Genomic DNA, 20536 nt, shown 5'->3' on the forward strand with positions numbered 1-20536 from the left:
GTCCTTAACCTCTGATTGCCAGAAGCTGGGAGTGGACAACAAGGGATGGATCACTCAATGATTGCCAGTTCTGTTCATTCCCTCTGGCATTGGCCACTATCAGAAGACAGGCTACTGAGCTAGATGGACCATTGGTCTGATCCAGTATGGCAGTTCTTACGTTCACCTCTCCTTCAGCAGGAAGGAAAGCAGGTATTTCTTTAATCTTGGGTGCATGTAGATAGTCAGATATTATGCTCTTGTGCAAAAAAGCACAAGGACAGTATTTTAAATGTCATGCATTTAATAGACCTTCTTGTCTCATGGCATCTCTTTCTTCTCCAGCTCTTTCTCACTCTCAGATGCTCCCTCCATCCATCACCTCCCTAGGGAAAATCATAGAAGCAATGCTTTGTTCAGCAATGCCTCCTATTTAGAAATTGTAAGTCATCCAATAAGGGAGCAGAAATGATGCCATGTGATTCAGGTGACCACTCAAGCCTCTTGAATAATGAATAATCATACCAGCCACTTCCACAAAAAATCTGGTAGATGGAAATCATTTGCCCCAAACAATCCGGTGGTGCTCCCCAAGGTCTAAGAAATCAGGTTCATGAATGGTTACCCCCTGAAAAGGGGGTAAATGTGCAATGAATGTGATTTATTCTGAACAGTTCAGTCAGCTCTAGCTGTCTGGTTTCTATTGTAGCAAGGATGAGCATCTCATGTGTGACTCTGGCTGAAGTTCTGCAGCTGAAGGGAAGCCCTTTGGAGGAGGAAGATATATGGGCTCTCTTACATCTGGGCACAGAAAATCTTCTCCAGGACCTGCCCAAAGGTGAGTGGATGGTTATGTTTTGGTAGCTGTCCATCTGCCTACCTACACTGGTCACCCTGGAACATCCATATTGTTCTGAAGGACTCATGGTATTCCCCATTACCAAAACAAAGAGCAGTGATGGGAAAGAAAGGATCCTTCAAAACAGACTGAGACATTTTAAAATGTGACTGCATCAGAAGCTCATTGTCCTAGCAGAGTGAATTGAACAATATTAATCCTGCTTTCCTGCTGGTCCTGTTTTTCAGATCCACTTACCCATGTGATTTGCCCATGGTCAATGGTACTTTCAGCCAGAGGAAGTTTGTCTTTCCAAGACAATATGTCTCACCAAGAGGCTGCCCCTTTCAGGGCACCAGAACTGCTCCAAGGACAGAGTAAAAACAAGCATGTTGGATTGACAAAGGTGAGGGGTTTTTGAACAGCCTGATTGTACCTTGGAGTTTGTTAGGCAAAATACCCAAGTCCAAATGTGTCAGCACAACAGACCCGGCATCTAACATCAGACTCCCTCTCACAGTGGCAGTGAACAAAACCAAGTTAGACTGTAGTTAAGGCTGCGAGAAAGGTATGCCTGGAACCTAGAACCCCCCTGAAATCAAGAGGCATTTGGGATTCTACTGCAATCTCAAACATCATCCCCTGGCCCCACGAGTCTGGTGGAAATGGGTCAAAGTGATTTGCACCAGCCACCTCATCCCATCTGAGAAGTGACCCCCCACACTTCCAGTCACCCCACATTGTGAAAGGAACATTTAAAAAAAAAGACTTTTATCTATTAAGGTAATTTTAATGTCAGATACTGTGGGAGGATAGTGCTCCCTTGATTCACATCCAGAGGGTCCTTCCATGCTTATCTCACATCTCCCTGTTGGATGGGTTGCCTATTCCTCAGCACCCTGTAACACAGAGGACCCCCTGCCATTTTGGGGTATATAGAAAGAGCAGGAGGGCTGATGGCAGGATGAGCTAATTCACTGTGTGTCAGAAACTGTAGGACTGTTCTAGTTGAGGTGCCTCTCTGCTCAAGAGGGAGTCCTAGAGGCAGCCACTGGCTTCATTGGATCTTGGCTGTCCGGGAGCTGGGCAGAGCTGTGAGGGGCAAGGAGCCATTAGGTGGAGATATAGGGCTGCTGCATGGATCGGGTTCCCATCCTTCCATGGCAAAGAGGGATCCTAGAGTAAGGCTAGAGAGGAATGGTCTCTTAAAGTCAAGTCCCCCTACTAAATCAGTGACTGTATGAAACCTGGCTAATTGAAAGCAGCTTGTCTGTATAAACATGAGACAGGAATGTGCTAATCATCCAAATGTGATTTTGCTTAATAACTGTTCAATAGACACCCTGCAAAATGGGTGTCTCTGGCAGCTTTGCTCTGCTGGGGTGATTTGCAAACTGAGCTCTGGCCCTCTGAAGCAAATGAGACCAATAGACATTTTAATAGACATCTTTACCAGGTTTGTTCTTGTGGCAGCCTGCTGGCAAATGGAATCACAGCTGGTAATAAACAGGGATAATGACAGGGCTGCAGAACAGAATGGAAACCTCCTCAGGATGCTAGAAGTGCAGGAAATGGCCATGGCAGAGCTGAGGGAAAAGACATATAGCAATGGGGAACAAATCTTCTGCTATGCAAGCACAGAAACAGAGGTGAATGGACCCACTTTCTCCTGTGCAAGCTGTAGAGCAGCATTGCTCCCTGGCTGGTGGGGGCCTAGCTCCAAAGACAGGAATATGCACCAGATCTTGTCCTGGCTGATGCTATGGTGAGGGACACTGACAGTGTTGTGCTCCAGGAATCCCACCAGCCAGGGGAAGGCGAACAGCATCTATGTACCCCTGTGGCTGGCAACCCCAGCTGGTGTGCAGAGGCTCCTTTCCTGCCTTGGGATCACTCACAAACACTCTTGGATGCCTGTTGATTGCCAACCCCTCTGTGAGTGTTTTTTGATGCTCCTACCACCACGCTGCCATCACAGTCCTAGTGCAGCACTGTAATCCTCAGGGTTGTCTTCAAGGACAGGAAGCAATCTCATCAGCCACAGGCCTGGCTTCCCCTGTTAGCCCCTCTCTTTCCTCTGTGCTTCCTTCTTGTGCTTTACAACCACCTTCTCAGCTGTTCGGATAAATAGCCCCTGAGCACATCAGCCCACAGTCTGATTAGGTAATTGTCTTCCGCCCCTCAGTCAGGGCTTCTCTGGGGAACTAGTTAGTGCCTAAGTGACCAGAGCATGGGTCAGCTGCTGGCTCGCCAGCCTGACAAACCATCTCCAGCATGTATTTTGATGCATAGGAGACAATCTGCCCCATAGAGCTGAAGATCTATTATGTCCCACCTATTCCATCTCTCTGCTAGTCAGGGCTGTGTCCCATTGTACATGTACATGTGCTCTATTCAGTCCAGCTTTAAAAGTCCCAATCTCGGTTCTCAGCTTCAGAGATCTCATTGCCAGGCGAGTTCTTTTTAATCGTTGATATATAATTCATAACTGTTGGTTGGATGTTCTTGTTTGCCAGATGCTGGTGTATTCGTTGGGAATGACCCTCTATTGGTCAGCAGACTATCAGGTTCCTCCAAACCAGGTCAGTAATATCAATATCTTTGTTCTTCTTTATCTTGTCACACATTGGCAGGTTGGAAAGTTGGGAGGTATGAGTTGAACTTTCCGTAGTCCAGGTGGGAAGTCTGTGGCTAGTGTTTTGGCTTGGCCCATTAGAGAGACCAGAACCAGCTGGGAAATTCAGAGCCAGATGCCAAAGTTTAGGATTATCCAAGTCCAGGATTTGCATTTAAATTGTATCTTTCTTTTCAGAGTCAGGATTTCCTAGCCCGTCCCTCGAGGCAAGAGGAGGGGAATTTCATTCATACTAGAAATAAGATAAATAGGGCTTCAAGCTTGGTTTCAAAAAAAGAATTACTGGTAGGTAAGCTCATGGAGGATAGGTCCATCAATGGTTATTAGCCAAGCTGGTCAGAGAAGCAACCCATGCTCTTTGTGTCCCTAAACCTCTGATTGCCAGAAGCTGGGAGTGGACGACAGGGAATGAATCACTCAATAATTGCCCTGTTCTGTTCATTCCCTCTGAAGCACCTGGAATTGGCCACTGTTGGAAGACAGGCTACAGGGCTAGATGGACCATTGGTCTAACCTAATGTGGCCATTTTTATGTTCTTATGGTGAAGAAAGTCACATCTGCATCTTTTTGGTGACCTGTATGTATACAGTATTGGATACACAGCTCTGTGCAAATGAAGATGACTTTTGTTCAAAGCATGGGATGGCTGTGAAGTGACTAATGATCTCTCTTTGTGCCCTGGGCAGATTTTTACCACCAGAACTGCTAATAGTAGCCAACCATTTCCATTTCCTGCTCAGCCAGTTCAGTGTCTCTTCAAAGATTTGCAGGAGGCACTCTTGTTTCACTAACATGTCCTCCGAGCTATTAACTGCGCGTTGGTGATATGGGAAGCTATTAGTATTTAGTCCATCTGAGCTCCTTTTCTAGGATGTTTTACTTCTCTGTGGTCTCAGTGTAGGGAGCCCATAACCTAAATAACTACATAGAATTTAAATATCAGGTCTCCATAGAAACAGAGATTTGAGTAGCTTGATTCTTGACCCTTCTGAGACTGATAGAGTGCCATGCAGCTTAAGGATGAGATTTTAAAAATGAATGATCTGAACTTCAGATTTGTGGAGCAGCCATAGTTGCTGTCAGTAGCCACATCTCCCCCTCTATGCACTGTTCTGAATCATAATATATGACATGTACCTTCAGTGACATCCTCCTTCCCCGAGTGGCTTCATTTCAGTGGTACTCTATGTATCTAGACTGGGATTTCCCAAGGGGCTAAGGAAATTAAGTGAATTCTCATTGGAACTCAGAGGTCCCTCAGAAAATTCCAGCCTTAGTTCACGGAGCATTTTACAGTGTTTTATCTAAATGAGAGCTATTATTTACCATTATCTCTTTCTTGTGTCAGTCCCTTCAACTGAGTGATCAGTTACATGCCCTGCTGCTAAAGCTGTGTGAAGATCTGCCACATAAAAGACTTTCCCCAGAGTCCATTTTGGAGGCATGTGAAGTGCACCAGAAGGAATCTTCCTCTTGTCCTGCAAGCGTTTACATCCAGAGAATGGTCAAATTTGTGCTAGGAAGCATCACTGAGGTCAGTACCTCTTTTATTTCCCAGCAGTCACAATAATATAGTAGTTCTGGTTAGGCTTTTTTTTTGGCGGGGCAGGGAGTATGGAAAGTAGAGTCGAATATTTTAGAGCAAGACAGCCTGTGAAAAGTCAGTGAGGGCTTGAAATGAGTGATCTTGTGCCATGGAAGAAGGTGCATGTACTTTCTTCAGTGTTTAGGTTGCATTTTTCTATTAGGCTTCTACGTATTTTTGACACCATGGAAGCAGGTGTGAATTTTTCCAAAAGCACCTGAAAAATTAATGGGACTTAGGCTCCTAAGTCACAGAGGTAGGCAGTTTTGAAAATTATACCCAGATACCATTAAGTTTTAGGAATACAATGTATTGTTAACATTGGGATGCCATGGCCCCAATCCCAGGATTGCAATATTATCACTCCTAGGATTCTCAGATGTAAAAGCCCTAGCCCAGAGCATGGTGAAAACCTTGAATGCTGGATAACTTTTAAGACTAGCTAAGTACCTTTAAAGCAACTGTGCTGTGGGTTATGGGCTATATCCTGCTGGATTTACCCATCCCAGTAACCCCACTGTATTTCAGAGGGAATATTTGTGAGAGTAAAGGAAGTAGGATCTGGTCCTAATTTCCCCCAAACCAGATTTAATGGCTGTCCTGGGGTTTACAAACCCATCTGGGCATAGACAGAAGGGAGAGGAGCATCTTCCCCACTTTCAGGCAACCAGGCTGAGCACTTGCCAGCACAGCTGCCAGCACTGCCAATCATGGCAGCATGCAGCCACAGCTGGGACCAATAAGGAAAACAAGCCCTGCTTTAAAGCAAGGAGAACAGAGTGAGACAGCAAAGCAGAAAGGCCTGGGGTAGCAGAGGGGCAAGAGTCTCAGGCCAGGCTGACAGGGTGCTAAAGGAAGATTGAAAGCCCTGAAGTTTTAGGGCTGGTTGTCTGATTTTTATGTTAAATTGATGAATTGGGTTAATTTGAGATGAATAGAGGGAGACTAGCTAGGAGAGTGCTGGGACCTCTGGGAGACTGCCTCTAGAGCAGTTGACAGTGGCCTTGTGTGGGTGTGTGCCCGTGTGGATGAGGCAAAGAGGCTTCCCCATACAATGTACCTCCACACATAGAGAGATACAGATCCAGTCTCCATGGGATCATTGCCCAGACTTCACGCTCCAGGCTAATGCCACAGTGATAGTAGCTTTTCCACAGGCTGTGAGACTTCACACTGGCCAATGGAACTGGCTTCATGAGGGAGGAAAGCATGCTGCCCCCTGTATAAAGAGTTTCCACTTGCCACTCTGGTCTATGTCATTCTATGAGCTCAAAGGCATCTTACCTATATCAGATATCTGTAAGCTCCCTGCACCTCCTTTGCCGTGGGGCTGGGCCATAAAGGCACAATCAAGCCTGAAAGGTGGTGGGGTCAATAAATAAGCTTGATAAATTGTTTTCAAGAGTTTACGATTTCAAGGAGCACTTTTGTTGACATTTTGACTGGGAAAAAAATGGAAGAGAAAGTCAATGAGATTTTCAAATAAAATGTCCCATTTTTTGATCAGCTCTAGTTTAATAATAGCCTAATAGTCCATTTGCAAATAGTTTATTTCCAATCCCAATAGGAGGTATCATTTATTTAACACACACTCACATACAGTGTCACTGATGAGCCTAGACCAAGCTGAGGGTAAGGAGCACTTCCTCATGAATGTTTGCAGTCCCCTGGTCTGCTGACACTGACTTGCAGTGCAATTGGTTTGCAGGTAGAACAGGTAGCCACTGAAGACAGCCAGCTGAACAGAAGCCATGTGATAAGGAAAAGGCTGCACGAGAAAGCATCTGACAGCTCAGCATTGCCCTCCCAGCTGAATTTTCATCAAGGTAAAGGTTTCTGGTTTACACTGCGCTTCTCAGAGGGTCTCCCAGGCCAGGTGAATTGTTTCAAATTATGCTGGGTCAATTATATATAGAGTTGAATATGATATTTACTGCTTTACCTCTGAATGAGCGTATGATGGAGAAAAATCTGTGACAACTCAGCAAGACTTTCACTTCTTACAGATTCAAAGGACTGTGATCTGAAGGCTATGAAGCAATATTAAGTGATCAGCATGCATATATTTAACTCCTTAAAACGGTCTGCATGAAAGACACTATACCAAAAAAAAATTGTTTTGGTACTCTGTGTATCCAACTGAATGCTCAAAGGTGAAGAATAGTTTTCCCTGTATCTGTGTTCAAGCCATTTCAAGAGCATATCCATATCTTTCCTTCTTGAATAGCCCAGTAAAGGTCAGCATACATCTTCCTTTCAAAAAGTTTTTTACTCTTACTTTTATTACTCCTAGAGTAGTTTTAAGAAACAAGGCCAAATTTTGTTCATCATACCCATGAAGGCAGCCCTACTGTAGCCAACTAGACAACCCACCTGAGAAAGGCGAGTGGGATTCATCCTTTTGGATCCCTGGTCAGAATGTATGCAGCAATCCATCCTGACTTCATGGTTCACTTTAACTGAACTTCAAGATGTTATTGTCCCTCCGGATAAAACTCTGCTGTAAGATAAATATTGACTTAGGCTTCATGTCCTTTTGTTTCCTCTCAGGTCAATAAATCTTGATGTTCACCTCAGCAGAAGTTAATATCAATGTATTTCTGTCCTGGTTTTGCCCCTAAATCAGCAAGCTCTTATGCACAACATACGAATAGCCCTGTCTCTATTCAGCATGTCATGTGAGCACATGCTTATGTCTCATTGACTTCAATAGAATTAAGCACATGCTTAAAGTTAAACATTTGCTTGAATGCTTTGCTAAATCAGTACCTTCATTATTTTAAAGTGTGAACATTCGGGGTGCATTTTCTATTTAGGGTGCATTTCACTGAATATTTTTCCGCTTTAAAAATTACCACCCTAAGTTGTAAGGCCCGGGAAAAGGATAAGGGTAAGATATAATAGAAGCAAAGAGCGGCTGCAACTTCATGATGTTTTGGGTCACCATTCTTGGGGAATTGCTGCAGTTGCACTATATGGTGGATCTGTATCTTGGCACTCAATATGGAGCACTCCTGAAGGAAATAGCTGGGTTCTCTCGGACATGTGACTTTGGAGGACAGAAGTAGCTAAAACTTGTTCCTTGGCTACCTGAACCTTCCTGACACTTTTCAATTAAAACTTGAGGGAAATAATATGTACATTAGACTCATGTTGGTTGGGATTGCTGAAGGAACTGTAGGGACTGTCAGAGTAGGGCTCTAAAAAGCACAAGGGAAGAGAAGCAGCTCTTCCAAGGGATGGTGAATGCTTTCCTGATGGAAGTGAAAAACACTCAAGACATTCAACAGCAAAGATGACTCGATCAAAGTGAGCCAAGACCAAGGGATAGCTAAGCGGGCACTTGGATACAGCAATTTTAGAATCAAAAGAGAATATGGTGATTTACCAGGCTTCTTTTCTGTTTCCAAACACAGGGGCCAGGTTACTGAATTATAGTCAGTCGGCAGAGGATTACAGACAACTTTCTGTGGATTATTGTGACTCCAGCAGCATTTCGGAGAGCACATCTTTGATTCTATCAAACAGGGGCCGCAGGAGAGGTAGGGTTCTACTTTGAAATGGTTACTGTGATTTATCCTTGCAGTAGGTCACCTCCAGACTGACTTCCAGCTTTCCCTGTGCAGAAATCAGAAAAGGTATTGAACGGTCAATATTGTGCCAGCAAACATGCAAATACCAGTTGATTGATCCTGAAATTTTATCGACTCCACTTTGTGTATGGAGGCGTATGGGGAGCTGTGTGCGTAAAAGGCAATTGAAATAGTAGAAGCTGCCCCCCTCCTCCCCCAGTTGAGCTGGGTCTCTCGCTTGCTCAGTGCTGCCAGGGCTGCAGATGAACATTTTATGTAAAAATAAAGATTTTAAGTGCTGGTGACTGCCAGCATGCTGAATGCTGCATGAGACAGGGCCTGTGGGCTGGGCTGGGGATCCCCCCGCACACATCCCAGCTCCCCCTCCAGCGTCCCCACCTGCCCCTTTCCCTCTTCAGCCTTCCCATACCTCCTTTCCTTCCCATGTCATCTCTATCCCCTCTGTGTCCCCTTGCCCTGTGGCCACTCTTCACTTTTCCATTCAGCCCAGGTGGCTGGAGCTGTCCCACTCCCCAGTGGGGAAAAGCCCCTTTCAGCGGTCACCCCCCTGAAGCAAGCATGCTGAAAACCAGGCCGGCCAACCACAGAGCACAGGCTGACAGAGGGCCTATTGCAGAACAAGCTGAATGTTAAGGCTGAAGAGCCTGCAAGTGTGTATAACAATCTGCTCCTGACCTGAGCGGAACTGACTGGGGCGGGTGGCTGGGGCAGGTACACGGGGTCTCCAGGACCTTGGCTGTCAGTGGAGAGGGGTGATCAAGCTGCTGAGTGCGGCTCTATGCCCAATCCTGCCCCCACTGGAGTCAGAGGGCTGCTGTGTGTGACCCCTGCTGTCGAACTGCTCCTGGAAGCTGGTTGTAAGGGGGTCACAGCTGGCTCAGAGTCTTCAGCACCATGGTCATTTGGGAGATCCCCCAAATTCTGATCTCCTGGACCTGCTCAGTCCTACCCCCAGGGCACAGCTTAGAGCGGAGCCACCTGCATGGAGCAATGTGCAGACAGGGAGCAGCCTGCAGCATGTGACCTTACTGATAAGACACACAGCAACTCAGCTCTAATTTAAGGACATTTGCGCTGGTGGGCTGGGCTGGACACTGCAGAGTGCAGGGGGATAGTGTCTCGGGGAGGCCCTTCCTGGCCTGACTAGTGACAAACTTATCTGGATTGCAGTGGGCTTTTGGAGGAGGGGGTCTGGTGGCACAGCTCTCCTTTCGCTGGCAGCGTTGCAATAGGATTTGTTAATCAGCAATGGGAAGAGAGACTGCAATGGCTGAGCTGAGGCAGGCAGGTAGGAGCGGGGCGGCCCACTGAAGTTTTGCCTTAGACAACAGATTGTCTTGAGTGGGGCTGGGAGTGGGAGAAGGCATCGAGGTGGCACTGAGGCCCATAGGGTAGCCAAAGAGGTCTGTCCACAATTAGACAGGCCTCAGACTGTCTAACTTGGGCCAGGAGTTGTTACAGCTCCCAGAGCAGCCCAGGTCTGGGAGGTGTAAAGGGGTCTTAATGCCCCCTTACTCCCCCTCCCACTCCTTTAGCTGAGAGATCTGGGGTGCACTTTTAAGATGCACAGCACAGAATCCCACCCCTTGCCTCATCACTAAGGGGGAAAAAAAGATCCTTCCTTCCTGTAAGAGAGGTGGATACTTAAAGCTCCAAAACTGTAGTCAGTATAAACTTACAACAGACCATGGATGCTGCAGTGTGGGAGCCACTACTTATCAAGGTGCCTGAATATAGATTTAGAGGCTATCCCCTTTTTGAAAATCGTGGCCGTAATGCTCAGAACCAAGGGCTGAGTCCTGTGGGATGATGCATACACTTAGTTCCTGCTGAGTCCGTGGCAATTGAGGGTGCTCAGCACTTTGCAGGAGCAGGCCCTAAAAGCACAGTATATAAAGTAATACAACTAGACTCGGAGAGTTTGCTCACCATAGCCATCCTTTCCCAGGATAATATATCCAAAAAAGACATTCTCCTCCCCGTGAGGCTATTACAGTCCAGGAAAAGACCACCACAATCAAGGGAGATCCATATCGTCATTGATCTTTGCTAGTATTCCAGCTTGTACTCTGGAAGCTCATTTGCATTTAAAAAATCATTGTTCATGGGAAGCAACTTCTTCAAGAGCCACATGCTAATCTTAAATCAGGAATATGGGACTGGATGGGACTTCCTGGGTCATCAAATCCAATCACAAGCAACCCCATCATATAATCCCATTCATAAATGTAACTCATTTTATGATGACTCTTGATAAATTGTTTCTCCCCACTGTTCCTACTGGAAGGCTGTTGCAGAACAAAGAATGGGCTTGATTTGTGCTAAAAGCATGGCATCAAGGCCTGTGAACTAGTCAGGTCATCCCACCAGGATGATGAAAAGCTAAGGGTATTTGAAGTGCTTGTCAAAGAATACATACAGATAACTTGTCCTCAGCGAGTGGGCAAGTAGAGACTAGGGTGACCAGACAGCAAATGTGAAAAATAGGGACAGGGGGTGGGGGGTAATAGGAACCTATATAAGGAAAAGACCCCAAAATTGGGAACTGTCCCTGTAAAATTGGGACATGTGGTCACCCTAGTAGAGACTTGCAAGGCTGTCTTATCAGACAGGAATGTAAACGTGCCCTCCTGAGAACCTCAGCCGGTGTACGCCAACACATCTGTGTTGACTTCAATGGGCCTATGTTAACTGATATCAGAGGAGGATCTGGCCTTGATATCAGACATGTCTCATAGTCTTTCATTTCTCACTGCCAGCATCTTCGTCTCTGAGTCGCCCAAAGAGCTTGACTTTGCAATACTGCCATCTGCTGTTTGAGAAAATACACTTTGATTTCTTTAGTCTCATTTTTTATAGTTACATATTCGTTTGTTTTTGCATATTGCCGTTGTTGCTGTTATTCACCAGGCTTATATTTAAGTGATTAATTTTCTTAATATTTGTGCTCCAAATGCCCAAACATGTTGAAAATGGTATGACCTGTCTTGTGAGCGAGTGGCTCAGATTTTCATTAGAAAGATTTTAATAGTTAGAATTGTGTATCAAGAGACCAGGAATCACATTGCAATAAAAGACCAGCAGCATGGCTGTGAATGGCCGAGGTCAGCTGTCTTCGACCCAGGGGTTCAGACTCCAGGGCTATAAAATAGTAGTGTAGACATTGAGACCTAGGCTGGAGCCCAGGCTCTGCAAGGTGGCCTGAGGTGCAGCCTGAGTCTGAAGGTCTGCACTGCTATTTGTAGCCCTGCAGCCCAAGCCCCACAATGCGAGTCAACTGACCCAGGCTCTGAGTCTTGTTGCTGAGGGTATTTTATTGCAGTGTAGAGGTACCCACAGAGTTTGTGTCTGGATTCAGAGCCAAACGTCCACAAAGTTTGTGGCTATTCAGCTTTATGTATTTAACATACGTTAACTGTAGATTTCCAAGTTACTGGTTTTTTTAATGCTTCAAATGGTGGCTCTTTTATTGAAATCCAACTTTGTATTTTTGTGTTGCTATTTAGAAAGAGGCCTCGATAATATCACTCTTTTCTGGTGCTGCACCTGATTTTAGCTCCCCCATAACTGGAGGGAATTAGACCCTCACCTCTAGCTCATTTCCATTTGCAAGTCACTCCCCAACAAACCCTGGTTTCTGTGCTTGTATTAGTTATTCAGAAGTATTCACCAAAAAGTTTCTGCAAACCATTGGCCAAATAGCCTGCAAACAGTTCACTTCAGCTGTTTTGTATGGCTGGGTTTGATTGGCAACCTATGTCACATAATATTGTTTCTCTTCCTTGATCAGATGACTGGAAAACATTTAAACAGAAGAATAAGGACTGTCAGTGGAATTATAAATGCTTCCGTTTTCACACAGGACCCTCATATTCATACAAAAATAGGGATTCACACACAAACAGCCATTCCCCCAAACTCATTTGTCTGAATGTCCACGAACAGTGAATAACAAGGGCTTCAGACAGGGCTGAACCAAACAGCCAGTCCCAATACGAAGGATTATTCACTGACGCTGTTAATGCAGTGTTCAACCAGCTCTGTTGTGCAGCCATTTATTATGTCCCGCAAACAAGGATACAGGACAGCCAGTTCAGATCTTCTCTCTGCCATATTGTCCCAGGATCTAATGCTGTGCGCGCCTCAGGGGAGGTGGAATTGCAGGGCGGGTGGGGCTAGTGCCCTCACAATGGAAATATTGGGGAGGGGGCAGATCTATGTTTCCACCCACAAGTGTTGTTCTGTTGCATTCTGGGAATGAATACATGCACTAGGTAGGAGGGTGGTAGAAGTGAGAACTGGACGTGGAGGGGCTAGAGCAGCCACCATGGTGCCTGTGACTGGGCTGGGGAGCAGGTGGGAACCGGGGTGACTGGGCTGGAGCTGGGAGCAGCTACACCTGGTGGCTGGCAAAAGTGAGACATGAACCGCCAGGACCCCTTTCCCAGCCTGGAGCTGGCTGTCCCACCCCGCTGAGTCTCAGTAGCTCCCCTCCTTGCTCCCTAGGCAGAGCACCCACCCCTGCTCCCCATTCCATCCTTCTGCCTCCCTATGTAAAGCAAGCTTTTGCCATCTTTGGCACTGTTTCAGTGACTGTGATTGTGATATTCCCTTGATTTAACATTAGGAAGAGCTCCGCAGGCACAGCAGGTGTGGGACCCAAACCGGAGTGGGTCGAGGACACGCAGTAGCTATAAGCTCTTCATTAACAGGTACTCAGTAAAGTTTTTGTCCTTAAAAGACGGACCTTTTTATGACTGTGGGAGGCACAGGGGATCTAGTGAGCCAGTGTGAAACTACAGGGAGAAACTGGATCAGTTAGCCATGTGGTAGCAGACACTGTTCATCTAGAGCCAAATCCTGAAGACTTCACTGCACTCCTGCTCGGTCATTCCTCAGAGAAAACCTCTCCTTCCCTTCAGGGAGTGTTTTCCTGAATAAGAGCGAAGGGAAAATGGAGCAAAGACTTCAGGTTTGGGCCCCCAACTTGTACTGATGTTACTGTACAAGACGTCTGATTTATAGGAGATGGGCCCTGATAGGCCGAGTTTGCTGTACATGGTTTTCAGAGTAATGTTAGCTTTTCCTATAGGTTCTCAGACTGAGTCACTATTTCAACCCCTCTGGCTCACTAAAGAGTTAAAGGTAACCAACAGATGCCACCAGCAGAATGCTATGGGGCTTGTACTTGGGGGATTGGCCTTGATTCAGCCATGGGTGGCCAGCAGCCAGTTGTGACTGCTCCAGTGCAAATCCCAAGTGTAGACCAGGGACGCTGTGATTTGCATCACTGGAGCTAATTCCTTTTTGAAAACAGAGTATGCTGCACCTCTGCCTATCTTAGGATGTCTAACGCAGGGGGCTTGCATGCTGCAACTGCAGTTGGGGCTAATTCCAAGTTCAGACAAGGCCTAAGAATGGTTAGCCTCTGAGCATCACAAAGACCAGAATCTCCTATTTACATACCCCTTAATCCATGATAGGTATTCCAGTTAAGCAGAATTCTTGTCCCAGTTAAACAAGAGTTCCTGCCATCAAGCATGATTGACTTAATTCAGAACCATGGGAAGTGGTGCATTTAGATTTCTCCATTAACCACGTCCTGAGTAAACTGATTGAACTTCCTATTAAACAGCCAACAGTTAACCACAATTACCAGAGCTGTGAGCTACTCCATGTTCTCCTGTACGTACAGTAAGAAATCATTGCAGTGAATGCCCCAGGACAGCAGTGATTTTTGTGGGGAATTGGTATCATGTAGAGGTGATAGTCACAGGTTAAATTGATCAGTGTATTTATCATGCGCTTTTTGAGCACCTCACCAGCCCTCTTCCCAATCAGCCATCCCTGCCAGGGCGTTCTAAGTGAACATGCTGACACTGTTATTGTTAACCCTGCCCAAAGGTGGAATCACTTCCCAAATTACTATGGTCTAAGGTCTAGGGCCAGGATGGGCAATATAGAGTGCTGGGCCCATGATGGGTTTACGATCTATGACTCTAATCCTGATGGCCCATAGGCGTGTGTTTTAACTTTACCACCTTGACTTCAGTGGAACTACTCAGGGTATTCAAATCAAGCATGCCCACGAGTGTATGCAGGATTGGAGCCTGTACATAAAAATGTCACAGCTTTGAAGTCTGATATCTCACCCCCTGCAGGATGAGAAATGGCAGCCTTCTCCCATGGGCAAGGAGAGACTCTCATCTTCCCACTGGACCCACTATGCTTGGCATTGGGCTTCAAACTCCTGACATTTTTATGTCTAGAAAAGCTATTTTAGGTCATTGGCTTTAATTTTTCTCTCCCTCTGAGGCTGAACTGATGGTAAAAAAGATACAGCATATATTCTCAGGGAAACATTTAAAAATCTTTGGAAACATCTCTCAAATAGATTTGCTGTAATACATGTGGTATATACAGAATATATGATAGCATAGTGGGTATAGAAGTTTGGAATGGCTGGCAAAGCTCACTTACCATTTTGCCATTTGTTAATAACACAACTAACCCAGACTAATGCCAGCAAAACCTTCATATCCACAGCTTTCTATTGGCCATTCCTTATATATAAAAGTGCATATACATTATATATTTCTGCTAAGTGTACATTTGTCTAGGAGTGTGGATGACATCAGTATTTTAAGGGTTAAATCTCCAGTATTGTTGTCATTATCTGAACCTCGATTTTCCACAGCGCTCAACATCTGTTAATTACACTGACAATCCCCTTGATTGTCTGAAACCTCAATTATTTGATTAGATTCAATGTCTCCCGTCCTGAAAATAGCCTATAGAAAGTACTGAAGAATGGTATCCTTTCCCCTGTTATTTTTTAACCACCCTGTAGAATTTAATAGAAAATGTCATTCTTGCTGCAGATTTCTTGAGGATAATTCAAACAACCTGCAGCCAAATCCTCTGCTGATGTAAATTGGCAATAGCTTCACTGACTTCAGGGGGCTATGCTGATTTCCAGAAACTGAGGATCTCGCCCAGGCAGTGTAGAAAGGAACACGTTCTCTGTTTAAATCCTATAGGCTTTTAGATTAATTTCTGTAGAACCTTCACAGTTTTATCCATATAACACTTTTCTGTAGGGGTCATGCCTTGTAGATCATGGAGATTGTCCTTTATTGCGTAAGACAGTGCCACTCAAAGACTTTTAAACTCTCTGCCCGTTGCTCTGGATACACAATCTGAAATATTGCTCACTCCTTTGAAGATCAGCAAGTGCTGTGGATGAAATCCCCGCCGGAACTCAGAAGAACAACAAGCCCAACCTTCTGAATTTAGGCTCTACCTTCTCAGTGTCTGCCAAGGACTCGTTAGCAGCTGCTGCGTCTCTGAGGTGCTTGTTCCAAAGGAAAGAAAAGGTGACTAGTGAAAATGAGTGCACTGATTGCAAAATATAAAGCCCGCACAGATACCTGCCTCCAACGGTGTAGGGTCTATTGGATAGCTGACTCAGCTCATTAGAATGACCTCCCATAATGGCCGAGCCCAGAAGGCGCACCATCAGGGCCGGTGCAAGGAAGTTTCGCACCCTGTGGTTGAGGGTGGTATCTTTATGCCATGGGGAGCAGAGGGGTCAGCCTCCATAACTGTCAATTGCCCAGCTGCATGTGTACACAGAGAGAGGAGCTTTTCGCTATTTTAATTTGAGTGGTTTTATTTCCATAATGCTGCAGCAAAAGATGCTGGCAAGCAGATTTCTGTGGAGCTGGGAATTTCAGGTTACTTTATTTCTTTCATACCAGGTCCACTCTTCAGACTTCCTCTAAGCAACTCAAGCTTGTTGCTGCCTGCGTGGCCCCTTGGGCTGCTGCTGTCATCCTCTTTCTTCTGTCTTTCAAATCAGTGCCGCTGCTTCCAGAGAATTCAAATTCCCTCCTGTCTCGGGCCTGAGCCGTGGCAGGGCTTTAAAAATCAATAGCCATGTGCATCAGCACTTGGAGCTTGTTAGAGAGAGAAAAATAATTGTTCTACAGTGGAATTTAGATTTTTTTGGGGTGTGTGTGTCAGATTCGTAATTGGAATCCAATAATGGCACAACAAAACTCTTTGCAGGAGAAAAGAAAGAGGGAATGTGAAGTGGATGGACAGGGCAGGCCATTATTTATTTACTGTTTATATTACAGTAGCACCTCAGAGCCCCCAGTCATGGACTGGCCCCAGCTGCGCTAGGTGCTGTCCATACGTAGCACAAAAAGATTCTCTGCCCCATACAGCTGACAATATAAGTATAAAACAATAGTGAAGGAAAGATAGAAAAGCTATTGTGCTTCTCTGCATCGGAATGGGAGACCTAGAGTTGCCTCAGCTGGTCCCACTCCTTTAGGCTGCTGAAGGAGTGTAAAGGGTAGGGCTCGGCAGGGCTTTCCCAGTCTACAAATAATTTTGAGAGTTCAAAAATTTTCCATTTCTGCAGCAGGATGAAACTGGGGCCGCCTTGTGCAAAATGAGGAAGCAAGCTGCTCCCTGCTGCAGCCAATAGCCTGGAGGCCAGGGACTCACCTGCAATGTAGAAGGGCCAGGTTCATGTCCCTGCTTTGCTGGGTGTGTGTAGAGAGAGAGCTGGGATCTTCAGAATATGAATGAATCATTTTATTAACTTTCTAAATTACTTCTTCCCAGTTTTCAGGGCCAGAATTTATCATTCTGTCCAGTGAACCACCAGTGACCTTACAACTGCCTGGATCCATTGTGGTAAATATGAATGTTTGGAATTTTGGCCTGATCTGGTGACTCTTAGATTAAATCTCCATGCTATCCTGTAAAACCTGCCTTTAATTCCCAGACTGGTATTCCCCATGATGGGAGTCCTGCAGAAGTAGTATACTAAGAACCTAAAGACAGGTGAGCACCTCACATTGCTATGTTGTGATCCCTGGTGCTGCGGTCAGAGTGAAACTGATGGAGCCTCATCCATCAAGCCTCAGTTAGGGAAGGTCATTTTGATGCAAAACTTTGGGGAGGAGGATAGATGTCCTCTGAGATTACACAGCACATCATGTACACTATACTGCCTATGCTAACGTAGTGAACACCTGTAGTGTACTTCCCAGACAAAAAACTTCATTAAGCTGGAGCTAAGGCTGAGAGCACATAGCAGGGACGTTCTGGTAAAAATCCTGACAGGAATATCAATGTTATGAAATAAACAAATACTGGAACCCCAGGAGCTAAGGTCCAACTTGAAAGAGCCCCAGACGCTGTCTGGAAATGGTTGTTTGCTTGCCTGGGGACTCCATACATTTTTGAGAAGTTTGAAATGCTTGTGACATAACTAGGCGGCAGCAGTCCTTGCAGCTGATTCCCTTCAGCTGGGCCATGGGACCCGGAGACCCAGAGACCAGGAATCCGGCAGGTGTTTCTGCATGAACACAACATTCATTCTCAACTCTCTGGTTTGTGTTTTCAGACTAAAAAAGGGAAATCCTATTTGTCTCAAAGGGACCTCAGTGTGATTCTGCTCAGCGGGCAGTGCCTTGAGGTAAAATGTGACATCAAGTCGAAGGCGAGAGATGTCTTCAATACGGTCGTGGCCTACGCAAACCTGGTGGAACATTTCTACTTTGGCTTAGCTTACCTGAAAGGTACATGGCCATGTCTAGTGACTGTACAGTGGCTCGTGACTATAGGAGTCATGCTAGCCTGTACTAATTAATGTGAGTGGAACCCTTTGAGTTCCTCAAGTGGAAGGCATTTTAGAAGTTCAGTTTCAAACAGGATTAAGCCCCTCTGGTGTAAACCGTGTCCACTGCAGGAGTGTGCACCAGTGCAGCTACGTGATCTCAGTGTAGATAAGACCTTAGACCCAGACTTATCCTGAGGTAGGGCAGAGCCATGTTGCCCCATCAGGAGTTCCAGGAAGCTCTGTGCTTCAGGTGGCCCACATGCCTCCAAAAGCATCCTTGTCCAGAGGAGGAGTGTAATCTCAGCTACTCCCCTTAAAGAGCCCACCCCTGGCCCTTTGGAGTGGCTCGCACCCACAGAGCACTGGTAGGGAGCAGTCCTTACACTCACAGCATGAGGATTGTGTGAAGTGTCAGGATCTCTTTATGCCCTCCCCACCTCTTGAGTGTCAACAAAGGGCCAGCCCCATCAAACATGTGGATAGCTGTACAGGGAGTTATCCTGGGTATTTGCAGGGTAAAATAAGCCATGAATAACCATCGTGGAGGGCAGCTGTGGGCTCTGACTCTCTGAGCCCTTCCTGGTGATCTGCTGAAGGAAGGGAGGGGTGCAAGGGGTGGATGAAAAGCAGCAGAATTCAGCTCTATTGAATGGACTCCTTCTGCTTCGTACATCATGAAACCTCAATGTCTCATTTCAGGTAAAGAGTTTTTCTTTTTGGATGATGAGACCAAACTCTACAAAGTGGCCCCAGAGGGCTGGAATGACCAACCCAAGAAGAAAACCTTCATCATTAACTTCACGCTCTTTCTGAGGATAAAATTCTTTGTCAACCACTTTAACATCATCCAGTAAGTGCCAGGGTTCCATCGGCAGCCAAAGAGGAAGGTGGCATTTAATATTGGAGTTTGAAGCTCGTGACGTTCCCAGTCTCTCTTGTTTTCCAGACATGGTCTGACAAGGCATCAGTTTTACCTGCAGCTTCGTAAAGATATTCTGGAGGAGCGGCTGTACTGCAATGACGAGACCTCCCTGCAGTTAGGTGCTTTAGCCTTGCAGGCAGAACTTGGAAATTATGCTCCCGAGGTACGGTAAATAATACACCTCTTCTCAGAGGTGTCCGCCATCAACCTGTGCAGCTTTCCCCATCTCTTACAGTTAAGATGCAAGTTAAATGGCACCTTGACTTCAGTTCTGCTGGCATTTCTTAGTAGAGTGAGTGAACCCAAAAGGATTCACATTTCAGGTTCAGATTAGTTGTCCCTAAAGTTTGCCTGAGTATGCAGCATTCCTGAATCTGCCAAGCTTGGCTGGAAATCTTGGAGACTGGTCCTTCTTGGGAGATTCCTGGTACTTCCTGCTTGCGTGGTAAGGCTAGAAATCCCAGAAGATCTCCAGAGTAATTCCAGCCATGGATGCAACTCAGAAGTGCAGAGGGGCTTGCAGAGATGAAAAAATAAGGAAGAGATTGGAACTGAACATTTCAGCTCATTCTAAGAGTTGCCATTTGGGCTGAGTTGTAGGAAGAGGCAAAGGTACAGGGATGTCAGTGTAGATATTTCTGAACCAGTTGTCCAATCCCTGGGTGCAATAAATGATGTTTTTTCCATATACAAAGAGCAGCTGTTTAAGTCCAGGCCAGATCTCCAGCTCGTGTGACTCCATCACCTGAAGTGGAAGTACATTGATTCATACCAGCTGAGAATCTGGCTCTCAGTCTCTGTTGTTCTTTTCTTTAATCTAATATAAATGTCAAGAAAGAACAGAAGTAAAGTACCCATGATAGGGAGCTCACTAGGAGTGTTGTCCTCCTCAGTAACAGCTGCAGTAACTCTGAGACAGAATGGCTGCTGTCTCTGGCCACAGGCAGTACACAGAGAGCAGAGACACTACATGTTGCCATGTACACTGACAATATAGATAGAGTTTCCAGACTACAGTGTAGGCTATATTCTGCATTGTCTTGTGCAGTTGTCTTGGGGGAAGGAAAGGAGGAAGAAGGGCCGGGGACCTCTCTTCCTCCCTTTCCCAAGAACACCTGCACAGGAGCCAGACAGAATGGGGCTGGTTTCCTGAAAGCATGTTGAGGGCTAGCTGACACAGAACTAATTGTGCTCCAAGAGCAATGAAAGCCAGAGCCTCTCCCCTCATGAACCAGTTAGTACCCAGAGGCCGGCATGCAGAGGGAGAGATGCTGCATGCTTGTGCAGTAGATGTGAGAAGCCGTGCTCCTCACGCTTCCCTGAGGCAGTCTCCTTGCATTTGC

General features: G+C 45.9%; 1 protein-coding gene across 1 annotated transcript in view; it reads left to right on the plus strand.

Annotated features, from left to right (window-relative positions):
* Positions 1-684: 684 nt before the first annotated feature.
* FRMPD2 (FERM and PDZ domain containing 2) overlaps positions 685-20536 on the plus strand; it is a 101013-nt gene continuing 81161 nt past the window's right edge. Inside the window, exons 1-12 of the mRNA XM_075073053.1 lie at positions 685-817; positions 1066-1223; positions 3334-3399; positions 4802-4987; positions 6747-6864; positions 8455-8580; positions 13259-13343; positions 15857-16007; positions 17269-17340; positions 18056-18230; positions 18971-19121; positions 19218-19356. Coding sequence (XP_074929154.1) covers positions 694-817; positions 1066-1223; positions 3334-3399; positions 4802-4987; positions 6747-6864; positions 8455-8580; positions 13259-13343; positions 15857-16007; positions 17269-17340; positions 18056-18230; positions 18971-19121; positions 19218-19356 — 1551 coding nt within the window. The 5' untranslated portion in view covers positions 685-693. The remainder of the gene's footprint in view (positions 818-1065; positions 1224-3333; positions 3400-4801; positions 4988-6746; positions 6865-8454; positions 8581-13258; positions 13344-15856; positions 16008-17268; positions 17341-18055; positions 18231-18970; positions 19122-19217; positions 19357-20536) is intronic.

This window comes from Chelonoidis abingdonii, chromosome 16 (assembly GCF_003597395.2).
Source record: "Chelonoidis abingdonii isolate Lonesome George chromosome 16, CheloAbing_2.0, whole genome shotgun sequence".
Lineage (NCBI taxonomy): Eukaryota > Metazoa > Chordata > Testudines > Testudinidae > Chelonoidis > Chelonoidis abingdonii.